General features: G+C 35.3%; 1 protein-coding gene across 1 annotated transcript; it reads right to left on the bottom strand.

Annotated features, from left to right (window-relative positions):
• Positions 1-655: 655 nt before the first annotated feature.
• LOC144348071 (uncharacterized) lies at positions 656-16895 on the bottom strand. Its single transcript, XM_078007571.2, has 4 exons — positions 16758-16895; positions 8127-8248; positions 4178-4286; positions 656-3630 (listed from the first exon to the last, which is right to left on the bottom strand). The coding sequence occupies exons 1-4, from the start codon at positions 16798-16800 to the stop codon at positions 3497-3499; spliced, it is 408 nt and encodes a 135-aa protein (XP_077863697.1). The 5' UTR covers positions 16801-16895; the 3' UTR covers positions 656-3496.
• Positions 16896-21952: the final 5057 nt, after the last annotated feature.

Raw genomic sequence — 21952 nt, 5'->3', positions numbered from 1 at the left:
ACTGTACCTTGGGTGGTTGCTATACACAGGTTTAACTGTCACTTGGGTGGTTGCTATACACAGGTTTAACTGTACCTTGGGTAGTTGCTATACACAGGTTTAACTGTACCTTGGGTGGTTGCTATACACAGGTTTAACAGTACCTGTATTATCATAGAACTATGTTCTGGTCAGCATACACAATCATAAAAATAAGGGCTGACCGTTTTTCACCACTACACTACACCCACTACAAAATATGTGCGTCATTAAATATTTTTTCAAAAAAAATCTTTTTTCTTTTGCAAGGCCTTGCATTTCCACACCTGAATGTGTGTGATTTTCTGATTTTTTTCATTTCACAACAATTTTCAAGCAAATATTTTTTCAAACATTGTCTGATTTCACGACAATATCTGCATTTTTCAAACAACACTTCATTAAAAATACACACTCCAGCAGGCTGAGTTTCTTTGATAGCTGTCTTCTGATTTTCTTCAACAAATGAATAAAAAGTTTTTTGCTTTGAAAAAATTGTTTTAAAGACACTAGATTGTCTAAACTAGTCATTCTGTGTATGTTCCATTAAAAACTTGGATACTATGTCGAGGACATGGCTGATCACAACATGTATTGATCACATAACCACATTAACAAACAACACTTTTTATTCCAATTTTAATATTAATCAACTTCATTTATTACACAGTTATCAAATATATTTCTAGATTTCTATAATAGAAAAATATATAAAAATATCTTGATTACAAATCCAATTCGATCTATTCTGGCATGAAAGAAATTTATAAATCTTGAACTCTTCAGGAATATATGGTACACTTTCACAGTATATATATAACACAATCTATAATTTTGAGACTTTTTAAGACATTTTTTTTTTATGCTTTATTTCAATTATAAAAATCAATTAGATATATTCTAGCATGAAAAAACAATTATTGATCACTTCAAAAATGTATGATGAAATTTTGCATGCTATCAACAGGTGATGCATTAAGAGGCGACTTGATATTTAAAGATGAAGAATAAATAAAAACCTTGCAAACTGAAAATGTAGAGACTAGTTCAAAACACTTGATTTGTAATCATCATCCATCATCTTGGTCTTATTACACAAGTTTATTTGCCACAATAGCCGTCACATTAGACAGGTGTCTTTGTGGACTACATTGTACTGCATATAGACGTTTTTGTGTGAGTGAAATGTCACATACAATATAAATATAATGTAAACCAAACTCAAAGCAGAATAAATATACAATGTTTACTTTTAAGATCAAAGCCCCCAATAAGATAATGTACTGTAAATGTATTAATTATTCACTGGGTTTTAATTTTGTTATTTTCACTGATACATGTAAGTAAAATCAGCTAAATTAAATCAAGGTGAACATGTAAAATTACAATAAAACTCGTTGTTTCCTTGACAAACTCGTGAAATTAAAACCCAATGAGTACGCTCAAAACGTCAAAATAGTGAAATTAAGTGTCAGTGAAAATAAATGGTGTTACAGTATATCAACCTTGAATAAGGCACATATGGAGGGATGACATAAGACATAATTATAAAATACCGGTAGTGATTTTTCAAATTAATTGACATGATTTATAAAAGCCAAACATCCAATAGAGATCAATAGAATTATATTGTCACTTGAGAACCTAATTTTCACCCACCTCTTCAAAGTGGAATGTTGCAAATGATTTACAATTGTCTCTATTTATAGCTTAACAACAAAAAGCTCTGCTTTGGTCTCCATCCGATGTCAACAACAATGCTGTCATCCATGACGCCCTTAATTGTTCATGCATGTTCCAAACTGGATACAATCTAGATTCACTTCGCTACTTAGCATGCAAAACCAAATTTCGACTGCACGAATTTCAATGTTATTTAAAACCAAATATTTACATTTTAACAGTGAAATATCCCTTACACAATCACAAATAAAAATAAAAGTCATGTACAATCAAGTATAAATTAAATTCAAATTAACCTCGTCATGCCAACAATGAGTTTTACAGATGAAGGAACCTGCCTCGATATAAAATACATATTTAATTGATAACATGATATGGAATGTTTACCTACCTCTACAACAATGTGGCGAAATATAATTATTACAATCTCTATACAAAAAAAAATATATTGCTGTCATGTTACCATGACAACAAACATAAACTCAATATATGCCAAACCAAAATGCAAGATAATTACAATATACATTATATAAACAGGTCAGTCTCATAAAAAAATTAAATTTCAAGAAAAAAACTTTAATCTGACCTGCAGATTTTCTTTGTAAATATTGTAACTGCATATATTGCTATGGTAACTACATAAAATTGCACTGAGTCATAGAAAATAGCACCAATATTGGGAAGAGACAATTTAGGACAACAGGATGTATTAATTTTAACAGGTGGTCAATAATTGGTTGATCCATCTTCCAATGCATCATGGGTGAACATTTTCCATTCATTTCATTGGTGGATCAACATCACATGATATGTACATGTGATGTCATATACCCCCCCCCCCCAAGGCATCATGAATGCAGTTTCCTATAATTTTATTAGTAGATCTCCATCATTTGATATGTGAAATATCAATCTCCCAATGTATCAAGGGTGAACAGTTTCCATTTATTTCATTGGTGAATCACAATCACATGATATACTAGATTTTTTGTAAATTTGAGTATCGCATGTTGCTACTAAAGTTTTATTGTTATCAGTGATTATTTTAGCAACAAAGGCACAAAGTTATCTCTCCCTGAGGTATTCAATTTACATGACAATAAATATACTATAATTTACAGGAAGACTTCGAAAAGTTTTCATTGATATGATTTGATATCAGGTACGATGGATGGATTGGAAAATATATTCCTCCGACTTACAGCTCAGTGTTAGATTGATGCTGGTCCAGAGTTTGGATAAATCAAACCACTACCAGTTTAGTCAGTCATGCTTCAATGATGGTGCAAAATTAATCCAATGGTTCATGATTCATCCAAACTCAATCTGCTGACACTTCCTGTCAGGGTATCGACGCAAAGCTTTTAAAGCTCAAGACAAATTTCAGTTGAGTGGTACAATGTGAGGAATATGAAAATGTCATGTCACACAGGTAAGTTCCATTGTTTGTATCTGGTTCCACAAATTCAACAAAACATGTCATAAAGTGAAATTGCTCTTTGTAGAACAAAATTGATCATTTAAAATAAAGAATCAGGAACTTGGTCAGCAGGTGTGTTTTCTTCTCAATGGAAACATACAAGTTGAAAACTCAACTCGTATTCCTTTGCGACTTCAATTCACAAACTATTGTGGTTCATGCCTATAGGCTGGGAGACATTTACCACAGTGTAGAACACCATGGACACAATACACCTATCATTGTCCATTCTTTGGAAGACGACAGAAATCTTAGTTGGAAGAGTAATAATTTCTGTAACAGTAATTACACCCATCGATAGTCAGAACATCTGATTTATCCCTTTGATGTCGAAGTAGCATTTCGTTGGGAAATGTTTGTTGATTTGTTTTCACTTTCCAAACTTTCAGTATTCTGCTTTCCTGTATCATCGGTTTGATGGATGTTATTATTCATTAACAATGGTGCAACTACATCAAGAAGAAATATGTACATGTTAGTCATTTATCTTTATAATTGATTAATTATTCGTGCAAGACAGTTGGCTATTTTAAATTGATAATTACAACATATATTGGACTTGCTGGTCATTATTCCAAAATTACTCTGTCACTGATGGTTGGACTACGGGTATGTTAATTGGCCATGTCAGATTGGCCATAAACATCCTATAATGGACAGACTAGGTTATATTATCCAATCATTATTCCCGAAATTATGCTGTCACCATTGGTTGAACTACGATAATTGTCATATTCAGATTCACTATAAACATTCTATAATGAACAGACTAGATTATACTTAATGCTTATTATTTCGTAACTACCCAGCCATCAATGGTTGAACTATAACTATAGCTGCCATTTTGGATTGATCGTCGGTGACATTTAATTATTTCAATGAAATATATTATTTTGTCAGTGACAATATCTATTCAGTTGGTGACACTATATTTCTCAGTACAATCTCTGATTGCTTCATTAATAACAAAGACTACCTAAAAAGAAACCAATTTACCTTTGGCAGAATTACTTGGACGTATCACTCCATTTGCTGTTCTGATACGCGATGATATCATAGAAACAGACAGCCTCTCTTTTTCTTCAAGGGCTATATTGGAAATGACCTGCAATAAATAAAATATAGAAGACCAGTGTCATTAATGAATTATCCCCATCCTTGTAAATGTGTAATTATTTACTGATTTCTATTAAGGAAAGATTTTTTTTGGTATCCCCCACCCCTAACACTACTCTACCCTACCCTTACCCTCCCGAATTTAATTGTATATGCCCCTCCTATGAATGACTTGTTATCTAATTGAATTGGAAGGAGGGTTAGAAATAAGATTGGGGGTGGGGGGTAAAAAAAGAAATTCTTTCCTCTGTTAATTACTGGATCAGTTAAACTCCATTACACAAGTAGGTAAATTATTAAAGTTAATTTAATAATATGAAGGAGTTTGTGAGAAAGTAATCACTCAAAATGATGTCATTTCTGAAATTTAGATATCTACAACAATTTCAAATTTAGTGAATATATTCAAATCAGATTTAAATTGGTGATTATCTGGTCGCCCACGACAACCACTATTGTCACCTGGCAGCCAAATATGAAAACTGGCTGCCCAATGGGATAACCATGGAGATGAATACAGCAAGATCTTGCTTAATGCGTGAAAGGCGGGGTTCAAATGTCTGCTACAATAATCAAAAGATTTGATTTTGAATGTGAATTTCTGTTTTTTTAAAAGTTCAATGTCAAAATGCTTATCATTCAGAGAGGAATATGACACTGAGATACCCTTACTTCATCAAAATTGACTATCATCAAATGGGTATAGCATAGTACCGGATTCTGTCGTAAATTTGCCCAGGGCTGTTAAACGGCAGTTCGTGTTTTAAAAAAAAAAAATTGGGACCAAGAAACCGCCCAGGGCGATTTTTCGGCAGTTTTTTTAAGGTGTTATTTTCATCTTTTCTGATGCCTAAAAGTTTCGCCGAAGTCATTGACGCCTATTCAAGAGTATTGATGTTTATTGCGACTAGCGTAAATGGGTTAGCTTCGTTTCGAAAATGAGCTGTTATCGCTGTAAACAATCTTAAATTATTCTTCAAATGCTCAGTTCATCTTTTGAAAACAACTATCTATTTTTTTTAATTTAAAAACAAATCATGCCGCTTTTCCACCAAAATCCAAGCCAAAAGATCATACAACAACATCGGCAAATCTCTTCCGTGCTGGTGCTGCGTTCAATAACATTAACATATTTAAATGAGTTATGGTAATTTGAACAAGTTGGCATCATCCATCATTTTCATTGGTTAATTATCGATTTGACCTGTCAGGTCAAAGAACACAGTCTCAGGTCAAACATGGCAGATATTCAGCATGGAGCGCTGAAAATGCGATCAGAATCATTCACTTACGATGAAACAAGTTTATTTAATGAATTTATTTTTTACACGTCATTATAATCATTACTAGGTAATAATCAACAATTGTAAAACGCAGCATGACTGGATTGCGATACCGTGATCATTTGCTACTAAGCAATGCAGTTGCAGTTCGTTTTTATTTGAAACGTCTTTTACTAATAAAATGAAACAATATAATTGTATTTGTGATTTTTTTAATCCAACAAGAAAAATTTTAGATTAGATTCTGCAACAGTTTTTTTCATTTTGGGTGGTCCAACTGCTGGCGTTGAAAATCGGCTTAGGAGGATTTTTCAATGAAAATATAAGCCCCCTAAAAATATACGATGATAATTTTTTGAAAATTTGAGCCCCCAAATAACGGCCCACGAGCCGTGAAACCGCCCAGGGCAATTTTTCGGATGGGCGAATGTACGGTATATATTATATTTACCTCAAAAAATAGTTTTGCTTTTGTCAAATCCCACATGATGTTTTGATACTACTTGTATTGAACAAATATATCATAGGGACAACCATTTTTCAACAACTGTGGCACTTAACAGGGCATTTGTTTAGATTATTTTTATAAAATTATTTAATGTAACAGTCTGAAACTAGCAGCAATTAGTCAGCTACAACATAAATCTACACAATACTATTGCTGTACAATGTACCAGGCAGAAAAACTGACATCTTCTAATATAGGTTTTACTCCATTAACTACAAAACTGATAATTATTTTTTCAATGGATGATTAAATGCCGGATTTTCTTTTGACAGTGGCAGTTAATAGCCCACTGAGTATTTTTTTTTCAATTTCTACTAAAAAATCTACTAATAAAACCTTTATCCAATAAAAGACACATTAAGCCCTTTTCATTTTGTGTAATTCAGTGATAACAGAATCAAAGGAATACAAGTAAGTGGTTTTCAAAAATTTAAATGTTATAAACTATTATACATGTAACAATTCCATTTAAATGGACAAATTTGGCTATTATCTCTTCAAAGGTTAACAAATCTGACAACTTTAGTCATTTTCACAGGTGCTGATGAATAGAGCTAGATTAAGTTATTTCTTATTAGTGGGTTAAATCAGTGTTCATTTGTCATATAGGTTTATATTTAAATTTGCGTTTTAACACACCTATTAACCTACTTCTGGTTTGCCGTTTGAGGGTGTTAATTCTTTTAAACCTGGAGAACATGTTCACATGGATCTCTTCACATGGCTATAAACTCTGACCAGCCAACTGACTTTAATCTAATCCAAATGGGCCTGACACACACTCACACATGTTTAACCTTTTCACGTCCAAATTTTTCTATATTTTTTTTTCTGTATTGTATTTGTATTTCTGGAAATGAACCCTACTTTTTTGAGCTAACAGACAAAATTTTCAGCTTATATATACATTTTACTCAAAAAAATTGGCTATAATTGTCCCTTCTGAAGGAAAATGCACATGATAAATCAGACGATTTTGTGAATTTGTGATGAAAAGAGGGTACTGCCGGTGGGGAAAAGGTTAAACTTGGGGTCTATAACTCTGGATTGTGTTACATGTCTTGAATTCTTTAAAGGCTTTGAAGTACTGTGTTTAATAAACTAGTACTGTTCTACATATGAAGAACAGTTAACCTTTTCACAACCACACTTTCTCCCCTAAATTAGTCTGCAATTTTTTTTTTATATTCTTCAATATTTCTAGAAATAAACCCTAATTTTGGAGCCAACAGACAAAATTTTAGTCAATATTTAGTTTTGCTCAAAAAATAGGGTTATTTTTGTCTAAATCTTCTGAAGGAAACTGTTGACTATAAACAGGACATTTTTTTTAATTTGTTATGAAAAAAAAGGAACTATCGGTGAAAAGGTTATTTTATGAAAAGTTGGAGTTTGATCTAATATTTATAAAAAAATAATTTAGAACTGAGGCTTCAAGGCTCATTTTGAAGTGGCAGAGTTATGGTGTCACATCAGGTTCAATGTGGTTCATAGTTTTATTTTGTGACATATACAATGCAAGTAAAATACATTGTACCATGTTTGTAAAAAAAATGTTTAAGCTCCTAATGTTTGTGTGTTGATGATTTCTGGACTCTACTGACTCTATCTCAGTCTAAAAACTCAAGACTTTAATATTTTGTGATTTTCTAATGACTCATTCACAAAATAAAAGTGGATTTACAGTGAACACAATATGGTGTTTTGTGCTCACTCTAACTAACTAAATCTCCACCTACTTGTGGCAGTCAGTGAAACCCCCCTGGGGACTTAATCACAAAAGATGAATACCAGAGCGTATAATTGCTATAGGTGAGATTAGTCTTACGTGTATTGACTACATCTCTGTCTGTGAGGAGAAAACAACAAAATATATTGTTGGTAGCATTATCGTCGTCAGTGTTTTCATTTATAATTCTGTGTAATAGCTATATAGAAACTACTGTATATTGTCTAGACATGTACAGCTGCAAACATAGAAAAAATCATTTAAACATGATTTGACTTGATATCACCGAATGTATGTAAACATATTTACCGTTGCCTTGGAAGCAGCTTCTTTGTGTTTTTGTTGCACAGTTTTATGTCTTCTGATGGCAGCGTCAGCTCGTTGACTTGTATCTACCTTGATAACTGTATCTGGTTTGGTTGCCGGGGATACTACATGAAAATTCAAAGTATGATAAATTAAACAACATTGAAAGTGCAATGCACACCTCATTGGATTTTAATTACTGCATTTTTTTCAGTATTTATGGGCATTTTTAGACAGACAAACTTTTGAGAAAATCAATGACATCCTGTCTGAAGGATTTTGAGTGCAATGCACACCCCATTGGATTTGTATTACTAAATTTTTTTTAGAATTTATAGGCATTTTCAGACAGCCAAACTTTTTCGGAAAATCACTGACTCCCTGTCTGAAGAATTTTAATCAAATGTTCAATACTACAAAAACTTGGCAAAATGCCTTTGATGAAATTGAGAACAGTTTTTCATTCCTGGAAAAAGGCGAGTTGTTTTCTGGAAAATTCACATTATGCATAACAATAGAAACAATGTCTGGTATAGAGTGGTTGTGATGTATTGTGTGTACCTTGATTTGCTAATCAACTGTGACATATTCAATTAGCCTTCATGCTAAAACACACAGACAGGAAGAGCATTGCTACCAAACTGCATTGTGGGTATCAGTACTCTTGTAAACTACTCCTTGGAAACCTGTACATACCACTGTGGCTTGGATTAAGAATTAAAGTAATTAAAGTTATGGTTTCTTTAACATCATATAGTCCACTAAACTGTGTGTAGTCAACATATAGTGAGAATAGAGAAGAGTAGGTTAATATATTTTGTTCAAATATGCTATTTATTTTTAATGGCTTGTACTTTCGAGTTTTAATGCTTTACTGTAACTGGACAATAAAATAAAATATAGATGTATGTTTGTTTTGGAGTAATGAGGCCAATTACATCACCAAGCATTACGACGTCCTGTGTTACATCATTTACATAGATGTAAAATTTGACCAAAAAAAAATGAACAAAAACTAAAATAGAGACAGACGTATTTATAACAAATTGTAGTGTTATGATAATTTCTTTGCGGTTTTGTGCAGGCGAGAATCTTCCTTGAGAACTCAAAGTGCGGTGGTCATCATGCAGCGCATGTTCAAATTTTATGTAAATAAACAATGTAATTTACACACGTTGTATACGTCGCTATGAGTCCCATACCGAACAGGACGCGATGCGACGACCACCGCCATATAATAATACTGGAGACTGAAATAAGTCAGAATAATCACAACTACCGTTTATTCACCTTTTCACCACCAGTTCTTTCTTTTCATCACAAATTCACAAAAAAGTACTGTTATTAGTCTTTAATTTCTTTCAGAAGATTGGGACAAAAATATAGCCAAATGTTTTGGGTAAAAACTTAAAATTAAATTAGGGTTCCTTTCCAGAATTATTGAAGGATAGAAGACAATAAGTGCAGGAAAATGTGGCCGAGAGTGACCGGTGGTGTAAAGAGCAAGACACAGAAAATCATTATTCACAGAAAAAAATGAACATGTTTCATTTTAAATTCCTATAGATGTACTACAAAACTACAGGACAAGCATCGTATAAGAAACTGTGTGAATTTCTTGTCAATTTTTATTTTTATTGGATTTTTGTTAGAAGATTTTGTTAGGGATAGAACCGTAAAATGCGATTCCGCCCTCTCGAGCAGCAAAATTGTGTATGGCTACTTTGTAAGTATATTTAGCGTTATTATCTAAAACATCACATGCCGCACATTCAAAATTGTGTAAACTAAACAATTTTTTTATCTGCATTGTATACATTGCATAGAACTTGTATTGAACACTATACAACAGAGATGATTTAAAGGGTGATTATCTTCATGTAGAACATGTTTTGAATTTTGTGTAAAAATTTATTTTACACGTCACTATGAGACCCATATCGAAAACGGCGCGGCCCGACAACCGTCAATTCATCACAACCACCTGTTGGAGTTCAGCCAGAAAAGAATCGTACATCGCGATCATTAATGTGAAAGGCAATGCACTTTTTTCTGAACCCTGTCAATTACATTAATAATAAACCACAACACACAAAACATCTCAGCCACAAATTCTATACATCCACGTTTCTTGGCTACAAAGGGAATTCGAGATAAAGCGTACTGACATTAATACAGCTGTCAATGGGAAACTATATATACTTATTTACTTGTTAGAAGTTTATGAACGTCATAAATTTCATGACAAGCCTGATTTAGAAAAATGAGTTTAGAAATGCAGTTTGTGTGCTCCACCCAGTGGGTTCGATAACAAATAAATCAACCAGTCACAAAAAGAATAACTCAAATTAGAGATAATACGTCAAGACACAAGTCATATATCCTGAGATTTCTTTTCATGACATTTTTGACAGCAATTAAATTAACACTTCACACAATCCTGTCTCTGAGCCGTGACAAAATAATCTTGTTTTATTTATCTCACACATCGGTTAAAGATTTGCACAATTTTTAAAATTGAAGACATTTTTATATCTAAAATGAAAAAAAGTGCCAGCATAAATTTTTGAAAACAAATTGTCAAGAAACATTTATTTGTTTTTGAGATGTGCCTTGAATCATTTATTTTTTACCCAAACTATCCACAAGCAGTGTTCCCTCTAAGCCTTATTTTCGCTCAATTTTTTTCAGATTCAATTGTAGTTTCTCAGTATTTTCAAAATTCAAAAAAATTAAAGGGAACAGTATCCACAAGTGATCCTCTGTATTGTAAATAATAAAAAAATTCATTAAATTTTAAAAAACAAAAATAAATATTGTTTCTGGTCATTGTGGGCTTCATTGTGAAAGGTGCAAGTCATGACTTTTATTAAAAATAGAAAGAAAGATTTTCACAACAACATAAAAATTTATACAATTTTTCAAATTCATGCATTTGACCCACCTTGAGTATCCAATAATTTGTACATTGTCATGCTTAAAACTGTGCTTACCCGGTAATATGGGACTCACATACACTGCCATGACATCCACCAACCACCCTATCAAATCAATGTGTAAGTATAGTTGATGCAGGTGGTCAATAATTAGATTGTGAGTAAACAGAGATAGAATCTTTTTCTAATTTTGACTTTTCACAACAAACAGAGCTTTCCTTTTCCAAAAACATTAATTTCTTATGCTGCATTGAAGTAGCTAACAAATTATACACCATAAAAGCAATTTTAATTTTTATGTTTATGGACAAGACCACTTGAGTCCTGATGGTTTAAAAATGACATGTGGGTAACAACTCCCACTTATATTACAGACAGTAATGAGTATTATGATGATTAACAATTAACTACAGAGGCTCATTTTATTTTTTGGTTAATTAAGTCATTTATAGACTATAATACTTCAACAGTCAAAGTAAATGGGAAAAATTGAATTCAGAAGAAACAGAATTCTGAGTTTATAAACAAACGACGGAGAATGATTTTTTCAACGTGTTTTCAAAAATCATTACAGATCAAGCTTATGATAATTTAGTTCAAGTAAAAACTATTTTTTTTAGATAGATACATATCTAGAAATTTTGCTTCATGAATTTAAAAAGAAATTTTTTTATCTCACTACCCCTGGATTTCCTTTAAAAAGTCAGAGAAGAAAGTGTTTTTGGAGGGCCTAGCCAGCTTATTCATTTTCAATATTCCATTCTTATTGTTGGAAATGAATAACAGAGATTTTATGCTAAAAAATTAAGATAATAGTACCATGTCCACTGCTTAGAAAACCATTGTTTGGTAAAACTATCCCGTACAAAATCTGCATATGGTACCCCTTTTTACAATCTAATATTTGAATTGTCCCTCGTCTGAATGACTGGAAATACCAACGCAGCAGTATTGTATGTCTTTCCTTAATATCGTTATTAATACCCCCCCCCAATGAACTTTATACCGTCTCAATTGTCAATCTGTGTAAGGCCAGACTTTTTTTATTCCTTGTTTCTTGGGTTTTTATAAGGCAAATTCTTTTGAGGTTGAGGAGGGCGAAAACAAAATAAAATTAATTCTTTTTTTCCATTAGATTTGTGTGATTCTCAAATAATTGTAAGTGAGATCATTGATCAGAGAGAAGAAATGAAATTTTATTCCATGTATAACCTTGATTCTCATCTGCGTGAGACTTCGGTACTTTGATCATGATACTCCCACGAAAATGCAACTTGGATTTGTTATGCGGCGGGCGGTAAAAAAATGAAGATAAAAATAATATTGTTTTAGCAATTTTTTGCACTTACAAGTCGGCGGGCGCGAGAAATTACGCTGAAATAAAATTTTATTTTTATTTTATTTTCGGCTCCTGTTCATTCGGCAGGTTCACGAAACAAGGGATAATAAAAGTCTGGCCTAAAAGATATCAACATTTTCTATGCTGATTCTTTTCCTATTGTCAGAACCATACTAAATCACTGTCTAATTTCTGGTGGTTACAGCTGCCAGGTAGCAGATTACAAGATTAAAATAGTGAGGTAAATACATGACAAGTAATAGGTGTAAAAACATGTCACTTTGTCTTAGGTTAGAGTTAATATTACAGCTTACAGCGTTCCACTAGAAACATATACCGGTACTATAAAATACTTAATTTTGCTGGAAAAGATTTTTTGTTTGTATGTAATTTATTTTCACTGATTTATACGTATATTCACTGGATTTTATTTTAACTGAATCATTCCTTCAAAGAAAATTAATTCAAAGCAAAAAGAAAGTATTTTACATAGTTTGATAGATCAAATTACGGTAAAAACTATTTGCTCTAGTGAATGGTTGTTTGCATTGAATGAGTAATTACTGATCTATTAGGGCTAACTTTTTTTCCTGGGCATTCATGTAAGTGGATAGACTTCCAATAAAATAATTACCTAGATTGAACCTAGAGTCATTATATATTTTTTCTATGAAGTGATAATTATGAACATTTTTGGTTATGTGTTTCTACAATCCAGCTGAATCATGGATTTTGGGATAGTTTTAAAATTGACTGTACAAAAATAAGGTTTTATTAAAAGTTATGAATCAGTGTGTTTAACTGGGCAGAGTGTTTGTCACCCAAAGGCCTTAGTGTTAAATGTTATCTTGTTTTTTATGAAGAATGCAAATAGCCCTCATTTTCAACAAAAATTAAATGCTGTTCAAGTATTCATAAGAAATCAGACTCCACTAGCTCTAGGATATTTTCTGATTTCCTTTTTGCCCAATCAACATACTTTTAAACTAATTTTTATCATTATTCTTGATAGTGTTATTATTCCTTTTTTATAATTTTCGTGATGTTATCAATACCATGCAAATTATTATTGGGTGAATAAACATGTTTTTTATTATTTTTTAATATACAATGTATATCATTAATGATTATTGAACCAGTCAGAGTATGTCACTCAAAATTTACATTTTGAAGGTAAAACACTGATTTCTCCAGTGTCTTGATTTTAATTTCATATGAATGCAGCTGCTAAGGTTGTCATATAAATGTAGAAGAAGAAAAAATATTCAGTGAACAAACTAAAATGTTTTGATCATCAACAACTCATTGTCAATGACAACTCCTCGTCCAGTTTTTAAAGACTATCAACATTATTTATACTCGTGTGACAGACATGATACATGGAAACTGTTGTTTTGCCCATGACATTCAAAACATGATTCTAGCATGAAAATTATGATCGAGCATCTTAAATCAGATTCTGAAACACATACATTGGTTTAAAAAAAACAGTATTAGTTAAAAAAACAAATGGCAATCAGTCAACTATTTTGAATGTGAAAACAATGACATGCATCAAAAACCTTCATGTTTAATGCCAAGTTTGAATAAAATATGTCCATGCAAAACCAAAATCTAATTTCGGAATGCCAGAAATGCTTGATTTTGGAAATTTTTGGCACAAAAATGGCCACTATTCAGCACTCTTCAATTTGGTCATGAAATAAATGCTTGTGCATATGTATGTATGTTATATGTGTGAAGTTTGAATGAAATAGCGTAGATACAGGTGTGCACAGATGGAAAGATGAACACTTGCACACACGGACGTGAAATTATAAGTCACCATTTTCAGATTACATAAAAATGGGGACTAAAAATACATCAATCAAATCATGACGAGAATTAGATGACATTCGTTGGTTAAATTTTATATAATTTTGTTAACATTTATCACTATCCAATAATTACTCCTAACACATCCCCTGATGAAAGCTGATATGAGTGGTGTATAATGGTTGGTGCAAATTTTCCATGTTTCTAAAATTTGTTCATTACCAGTATTTGAAACAAATAAACATAATTTTTTAGTTCCTATCGGTACTATTCTGATTTAACCTTCAAAAGGTTTCAACTCAATACTCAAACTGGCTCTTTCTGACACGCAATACTTTTCTCTCTTGAATTTAGAGGACCCAAAACACACTTTGTTGTAAAAACAAGTTAGTTATCCATTTATAGTGCCACGAAAAGTCCAAATCACCTTTAACCTTTTCACCACTACCGGTAGACTTTCTCGCCAAATTTGAGTCAATTTTCAGTTTTTACTCAAAAAATTTGGTAATTTAAGTCCCAATCTTCTGAAGGAAAGTGCAGACTATAAACAGGAATATTTTGTGAATTTGTGATGAAAGGAAGGAACTGGTGGTGAAAAGGTTAAGATCCATATTAAGCTGCAATTCCAAAGTTAATCATGTTTATTTCAAGGGTTAGACATTGTAGTGAGTACACCCTTCATTGTATTAGAGAAGTCTTTGTATTGGCGACAATGAATGCCATGGACAACAGAATACAAACAATGAACGAGAAAAAAAAATACATTGAGGTTAGATGGATGGTGTAAATAACATGTGTATTTGGTTCGATCTGAATGCCTATTGTCTGTTAAATATATCTATCATTTAGCAGGACCAGAGAATTGGTGGAAAAGGGGTCAAGGAAACGATAATCAAGGTGAGTTTTAATTGAGGTGGCATGTTGTTGGACACACTAATAGAGATGAAAACATTTCATTAGATTTACCCTTGAGGCTATCCCTAAGGATGGAATCTCAGGTGATTTGCTTTGTAGTGTTGACCAATAATAAAATTTGTTATTTTACTCCTGGTTTGTGGTCTCGTTTGTGGGGCAACATTGAGTGAAAATATGGCCTTTAAAATCAATGAACGTGATCTTTCAATTTTCTTATTAAAGGCTCGCATGACATAATGAAATCTTGAGAAATGATCAAACAACTCAGGTTTCGCAAAGTGGGTGACAAATTGAGGCATGTTTTTTTTGTTTGTTTAGATCTTGTATGACACAAAGTCACCTCAATTGCACACTTCATAACTTTGACAATAAACTGCCAACACATAAAATGCCTTGCATTTCCTTTTGAATATTTCTCAAGTTTTTTGGAAGGGAGCAAATATTTATATCCAAAAATGTAAACCAAAATTTATGAATATTATAAAGAAACTAAATTTTATAGTCAATAATTATTTTCATATATTATTTAAATAAATATTAATTTATTTCACTTCCATTAAAATTATAAACTAGGAAAATCAATATTGTTGTTGACCTGCTATCTCTAGCTCACTATTCTCAGAAATTTGCCCAAAATAAATTGTAACATTCTGGTTGTTGACCCTGCACTCCTAAATTACATAACCACTGTGACTTACACATTAGCCTTGCCACATACATACTGGGGATACTTTACAACAAAGGCCTAAACTTTGAAAAAGGCATGGAAGGTAGTAACGTTAGTACCTTCCATGAAAAAGGTTACCTACTGCAAAAACCGCGAAAATGTTATCTCATGCACACCGCGGCGGCGTTTACGTTAGCGATTATGGTTTTGTAAACGCGTCCGTCGCGGTTTTAAATTGATACCTTTATAAGTTGACACCAGTGTCTAAACACAGTCCAGTTGCTAGCTATTAACATTGTTACACACTGGCAGACAGCGAAGTGTACACCCACTCTCTCACGTTTTACTCTCACTCAATTGAAATCAGATCAAAGCCGGTTTACTTCGTATATCAATGTCGACAGTTGTTTATCTCCTAAATTTGGCAATATGTTTTCACCTTTCCCATCGTAAATAAGAACTTACGCTGTAGCCCACCTATGTTTTAGTCCAGATATGCAATGACATATAGAATAATAACAACCAACCCTGTCTGTATTTACGCTATTATTATTATTATTAATGACTCGCATAAACTCAGAGAACATGTAATAGTATGTGTTGCGTGTTGAAATGTGTAGCACTGTAATTAGTTCTACCATGGCTCTACGTATACGGTATATAGCGCTGCGTTGATCGGACGAACTAATTGACGGGCTCATCTTCCCGTAATATGATACAAGCCCCCGACACACAATTCATGTACGCAGGGCTACACTGTATCGTGAACAAGAAATCGAGTCGGGCATTACTCTTACAGGCCCACGCGCACTATGTGTGTGTGGGTACTAGTATATGAATTGAGCGCTCGTACAATAATGTGTTACGATCGCCACTGAATCTGTCAGTGTTGTTCCCGATGTCGAATTACACGATTTGTTCTTGAAAACCCAAATAACTGAACAGTCACCGATTATACTCACCAGTCGCACTATCTCCAGATAACCTGGATGCCACACACCCCATAATTCCTTCCGAAGAAAGCCGTATTTAGCGAATTGCGGTTTAGAAATCCATACAGCACTAAGATTGGCTTGTGCGTAAATAAGCCAATACATTCTTCAGCGTGACAACAAGTGTACCCTCTAGGCGTGACGTCATGGCCTCCTTAGCCAACCGTTGTTACACACAGACACGAATCATGGCCGGAAAAGCGATTTCTCGCAAACAGGTGTGGCAAGTGGGTGCAGTTAGGTTTACTACAATAAATGTAGTTATCATTTATTTAGTTTACATACTCTTCAAATATTTAAGCAACGCTATGAATCCATGTCTTCTCGCACATAACAAAGTGTCGACATTTTTGCGAAGTAAGTGTCACACTTGCGGAGCTGATCCACCAGGGCAATGTGACCAGAGCTTATTTATTTATTTATTTTATTATATTTTTTGCGTATATTTCCTCATTCATTCTCCTCTTTTCTGTTTAGTTTTATTTACTTCATTGTAGTTTACGTAAAAAAATCAAACCAATGATACGATTTGAAACAAAATGAGCAATTCTGTGATTTCTGTAATGAACATGAAGAGTCTTTAAGTTGGGGTTTAAATGGGTACGTGGTTTGATAACGTAAATTGGACACATGATGAAATTTAGATTATAAAACAATACTAAATATTACACAATCTCGTCAATATTCATCTTTAAAGAGAAGTTCACATTTTCTGAAAGTAAACATTTAACTCATTTGCCTTGCATGTTACTATGCATAGTATGGGACTCACATCGACCAAATACAGTAACAATAACCACCATCCTTTAAATCGGAGTGGTCATGTCATCGAACCGACGGAGTTGTATTTATACCAGGTGAATACTAGTATGTAATTTGCTACAATTCGTGTCATTTACTGTTTACAAAGATATTAACCTATACAATATTAGCCGTTTCTCCATGGTGACAGCAATGTGACTCGTAGATAGCATTTCTTACACACGCGTCGAACAAAGCATCGTGCCAAATTACTACTGGCAATTTTAGATGATTATTTTATTTAATTGTGCAGTAAATTATTTTATTGGGGAGAAACTTATATACATGTAAAGCCTGTACGTATACCATCCAATATGTTTATTCAAACATTTAAACATATATTTTTTGAACCACAGTTGACAATTACAAGTGTTGTACGAATAACACATTGGACATTCCACGCCAAAACGGTCCAGCGGTTTCGGTGAAAACAGCTGAAATCCCAAGATGGACTGATGACAGTCTCCAGACATTTCGTCTATCATTTGGTGCAACGAACTGAACACACTCTGAATAGCTGAAAAGGTTTGTATTTTTTATGAGCCACGATTTCAATAATACATAGTAATAAACTAGTCATTAAGTTCACATCTACGGTGTATATGAACACAATCAACATTCTCTAAAAAATAACCAAAGCAGAAAATCACCAAGACAACGAAGAGAAAAATGTGTCAATAGACGGATACAACATTAATGCGCAATTGTTCATTCTAACATAAGCAGTTCTCAAGTTGAATGTTGTAAGAGTGAACGATATTTACACCCACTGACTAGATGTCCAGGCCACAATCACCCACCCGACTCTGGCGGCCTAACAGGGTTGCCTAGTCAGTGATCCAGGGGTTTTGAAATTATCATGAAAAGTTTTTTTTTTCTTTAAATATTTTTTGTGCCAGGCGACAGTGACTTTTTTTCTGTATGTGCAAATTGCAAGTGTTAGTGACGACACATAGTGCATTTTGCCACAGAAGTCATATTCATGTTTGGGACGACATGACAGGGCTGTGTGGCCATCTCTCTGTCAAATGGCAATTTGTAATGTGCTATCCTGGCGTCAACCTGGCCCGGTCAAACACAAGCACATGCAGACCTCAACCAAGGTTCCCCCAAAGTCGCATTCGTTAGTGAATGAATCTCGGCCAGTGAATTGGCCTTCCCATTGAGTCTGTGGCACACTGACCCAGGGTGGGGGTCGACCCTTTGATGTTCAGCCTACTTGGGTCTACTGATCATGAGTCTGATGCGACAACCACTATGTTACCTTTGAAAGGTTTTATAAAAATCAATGTTTAAGAGATTCCATGACAAACGAAAAAAGGCGTGTTTCTTGTATAAGAGACTCATAAAAATGAACAAATGAAAAAACATTGTCATTTGAAGAAAAAGGATGCCGTTTATATACAGGGGCAAGGGATGTCTAATTTCATTGAACAAATACTGATGTACTTGATGTTCTTATCAAAATTGAATCTTAAACACAATAAATCCATATAATGAGTGTTGCCACTTGCTCAGTGATCTCACCTAGTGAAATATTTGACTGGACTTTCATGAAGACAGCTTACACAGTGACAGAATGTAATTATCCTTGTTGGTCCAACAGGACAGACGGTCACCAAAATCTCGGGAGTCAAAAAAAGATAATGGTTAGCAAGCACTAGGTGGTCCAACAGGAGTGATGGTCAGCAAAGACTAGGGGTCTAACAGGAATGATGGTCAGCAAAAACTATGGGTCGAACAGCGGTGATGGCCAGCAAACACTGAGGGGCTAATAGGAATGATGGTCAGCTAAGACTAAGGATCCAACAGGGATGATGGTCAGCGAAGACTATGGGGTCCAAAAGGGATAATGGTCAGCAAACACTAGGGGGTCCAACAGGGATGATGGTCAGCAAACACTAGGGGGTCCAACAGGAATGATGGTCAGCAAACACTAGGGGTACAACAGAGATGATGGTCAGCAAACACTAGGGGGTCCAACAGGGATGATGATCAGTATACACTAGGATTAAACAGGGATAATGGTCTGCAAACACTAGGGGGTCCAACAAGGATAATGGTCTGCAAACACTAGGGTTCAACAGGGATGATGGTCAGTGAACACTAGGGGGTCCAACATAGATGATGTTCAGCAAACACTAGGGGGTCCAACAGGGATAATGGTCTGCAAACACTAGGGTTCAACAGGGATGATGGTCAGTGAACACTAGGGGGTCCAACAGAGATGATGGTCTGTAAACACTAGGGTCCAACAGGGATGATGGCCAGCAAACATTAGGGATTCCAACAGGGATGATGGTCAGCAAACACTAGGGAGTTCAACAGGGATGATGGTCAGCAAACACTAGTGGGTCCAACAGGGATAATGGTCAGCAAACACTAGAGGTCCAACAGAGATGATGGTCAGCAAACACTAGGGGGTCCAACAGAGATGATGGTCAGCAAACACTAGGGGGTCCAACAGGAATGATGGTCAGCAAACACTAGGGGGGTCCAACAGGAATGATGGTCAGCAAACACTAGGGGTCCAACAGGGATGATGGTCAGCAAACACTAGGGGGTTCAACAGGGATGATGGTCAGCAAACACTAGGGGGTCCAACAGGAATGATGGTCAGCAAAGCCTAGGGATCTAACAGGAATGATGGTCAGCAAAAACTATGGGTCCAACAGGGATGATGGTCAGCAAACACTAGGGGGTTCAACAGGGATGATGGTCAGCGAAGACTATGGGGTCCAACAGGAATGATGGTCAGCGAACACTAGGGATCCAACAGAGATGATGGTCAGCAAACACTAAAGGGTCCAACAGGGATGATGGTCAGCAAACACTAGGGGGTCCAACAGGAATGATGGTCAGTATACACTAGGATTCAACAGGGATAATGGTCTGCAAACACTAGGGGGTCCAACAGAGATGATGGTCAGCAAACACTAGGGGGTCCAACAGAGATGATGGTCAGCAAACACTAGGGGGTCCAACAGAGATGATGGTCAGCAAACACTAAAGGGTCCAACAGGGATGATGGTCAGCAAACACTAGGGGGTCCAACAGGAATGATGGTCAGTATACACTAGGATTCAACAGGGATAATGGTCTGCAAACACTAGGGGGTCCAACAGAGATGATGGTCAGCAAACACTAGGGGGTCCAACAGAGATGATGGTCAGCAAACACTAGGGGGTCCAACAGAGATGATGGTCAGCGAACACTAGGGGGGTCCAACAGGAATGATGGTCAGCAAACACTAGGGGTCCAACAGAGATGATGGTCAGCAAACACTAGGGGGTCCAACAGGGATGATGATCAGTAAACACTAGGGTTCAACAGGGATAATGGTCTGCAAACACAAGGGGGGGGGTTCAACAGAGATGATGGTCAGCAAACACTAGGGTTCAACAGGGATGATGGTCAGCAAACACTAGGGGTCCAACAGAGATGATGGTCAGCAAACACTAGGGAGTCAAACAGGGATAATGATCAGTAAACACTAGGGTTCAACAGGGATAATGGTCTGCAAACACTAGGGGGTTCAACAGAGATAATGGTAAGCAAACACTAGGGGGTTCAACAGGGATGATAATCAGTAAACACTAGGGTTCAACAGGAATAATGGTCTGCAAACACTAGGGGGTCCAACAGAGATGATGGTAAGCAAACACTAGGGGGTCCAACAGGGATGATGGTCAGCAAACACAAGGGGGTCCAACAGGGATGATGGTCAGCAAACACTAATGGGTTCAACAGGGATGATGATCAGTAAACAGTAGGGTTCAACAGAGATAATTGACTGCAAACACTAGGGGGTCCAACAGGGATGATGATCAGTAAACCCTAGTGGGACCAACATGGATGGTGGTCAGTAAACACTAGGGTTCAACAGGGATAATGGTCTGCAAACACTAGGGGGTCCAACAGAGATGATGGTCAGCAAACACCAGGGGGGACCAACAGGGATGATGGTCGGCAAATACGAGGGTTCCAACAGGGATGATGCTCAGCAAACACTAGGGTTCAACAGGGATAATGGTCTGCAAACACTAGGGGTCCAACAGAGATGATGGTCAGCAAACACCAGGGGGGACCAACAGGGATGATGGTCAGCAAACACTGGGGGGTCCAACGGAGATGATGGTCAGCAAAGCATAGTGGTCTAACAGGGGTGATAGTCAGCAAACCCTAGGGGGTCTAATAGAGATGATGGTCTGCAAACACTAGGGGGTTCAACAGGGATGATGGTCAGCAAACCCTAGGGGGTCCAACAGGGATGATGGTCTGCAAACACTAGGGGGACTAATAGAGATGATCGTCTGCAAACACTAGGGGGTCCAACAGAGATGATGGTCAGCAAACACTAGGGG

This window comes from Saccoglossus kowalevskii, chromosome 17 (assembly GCF_978046115.1).
Source record: "Saccoglossus kowalevskii chromosome 17, keSacKowa6.1, whole genome shotgun sequence".
NCBI classification, from domain to species: domain Eukaryota; kingdom Metazoa; phylum Hemichordata; class Enteropneusta; family Harrimaniidae; genus Saccoglossus; species Saccoglossus kowalevskii.
Note: the sequence above shows the minus strand (reverse complement) of the source record. Positions and strands in the feature narration are given on the sequence as shown.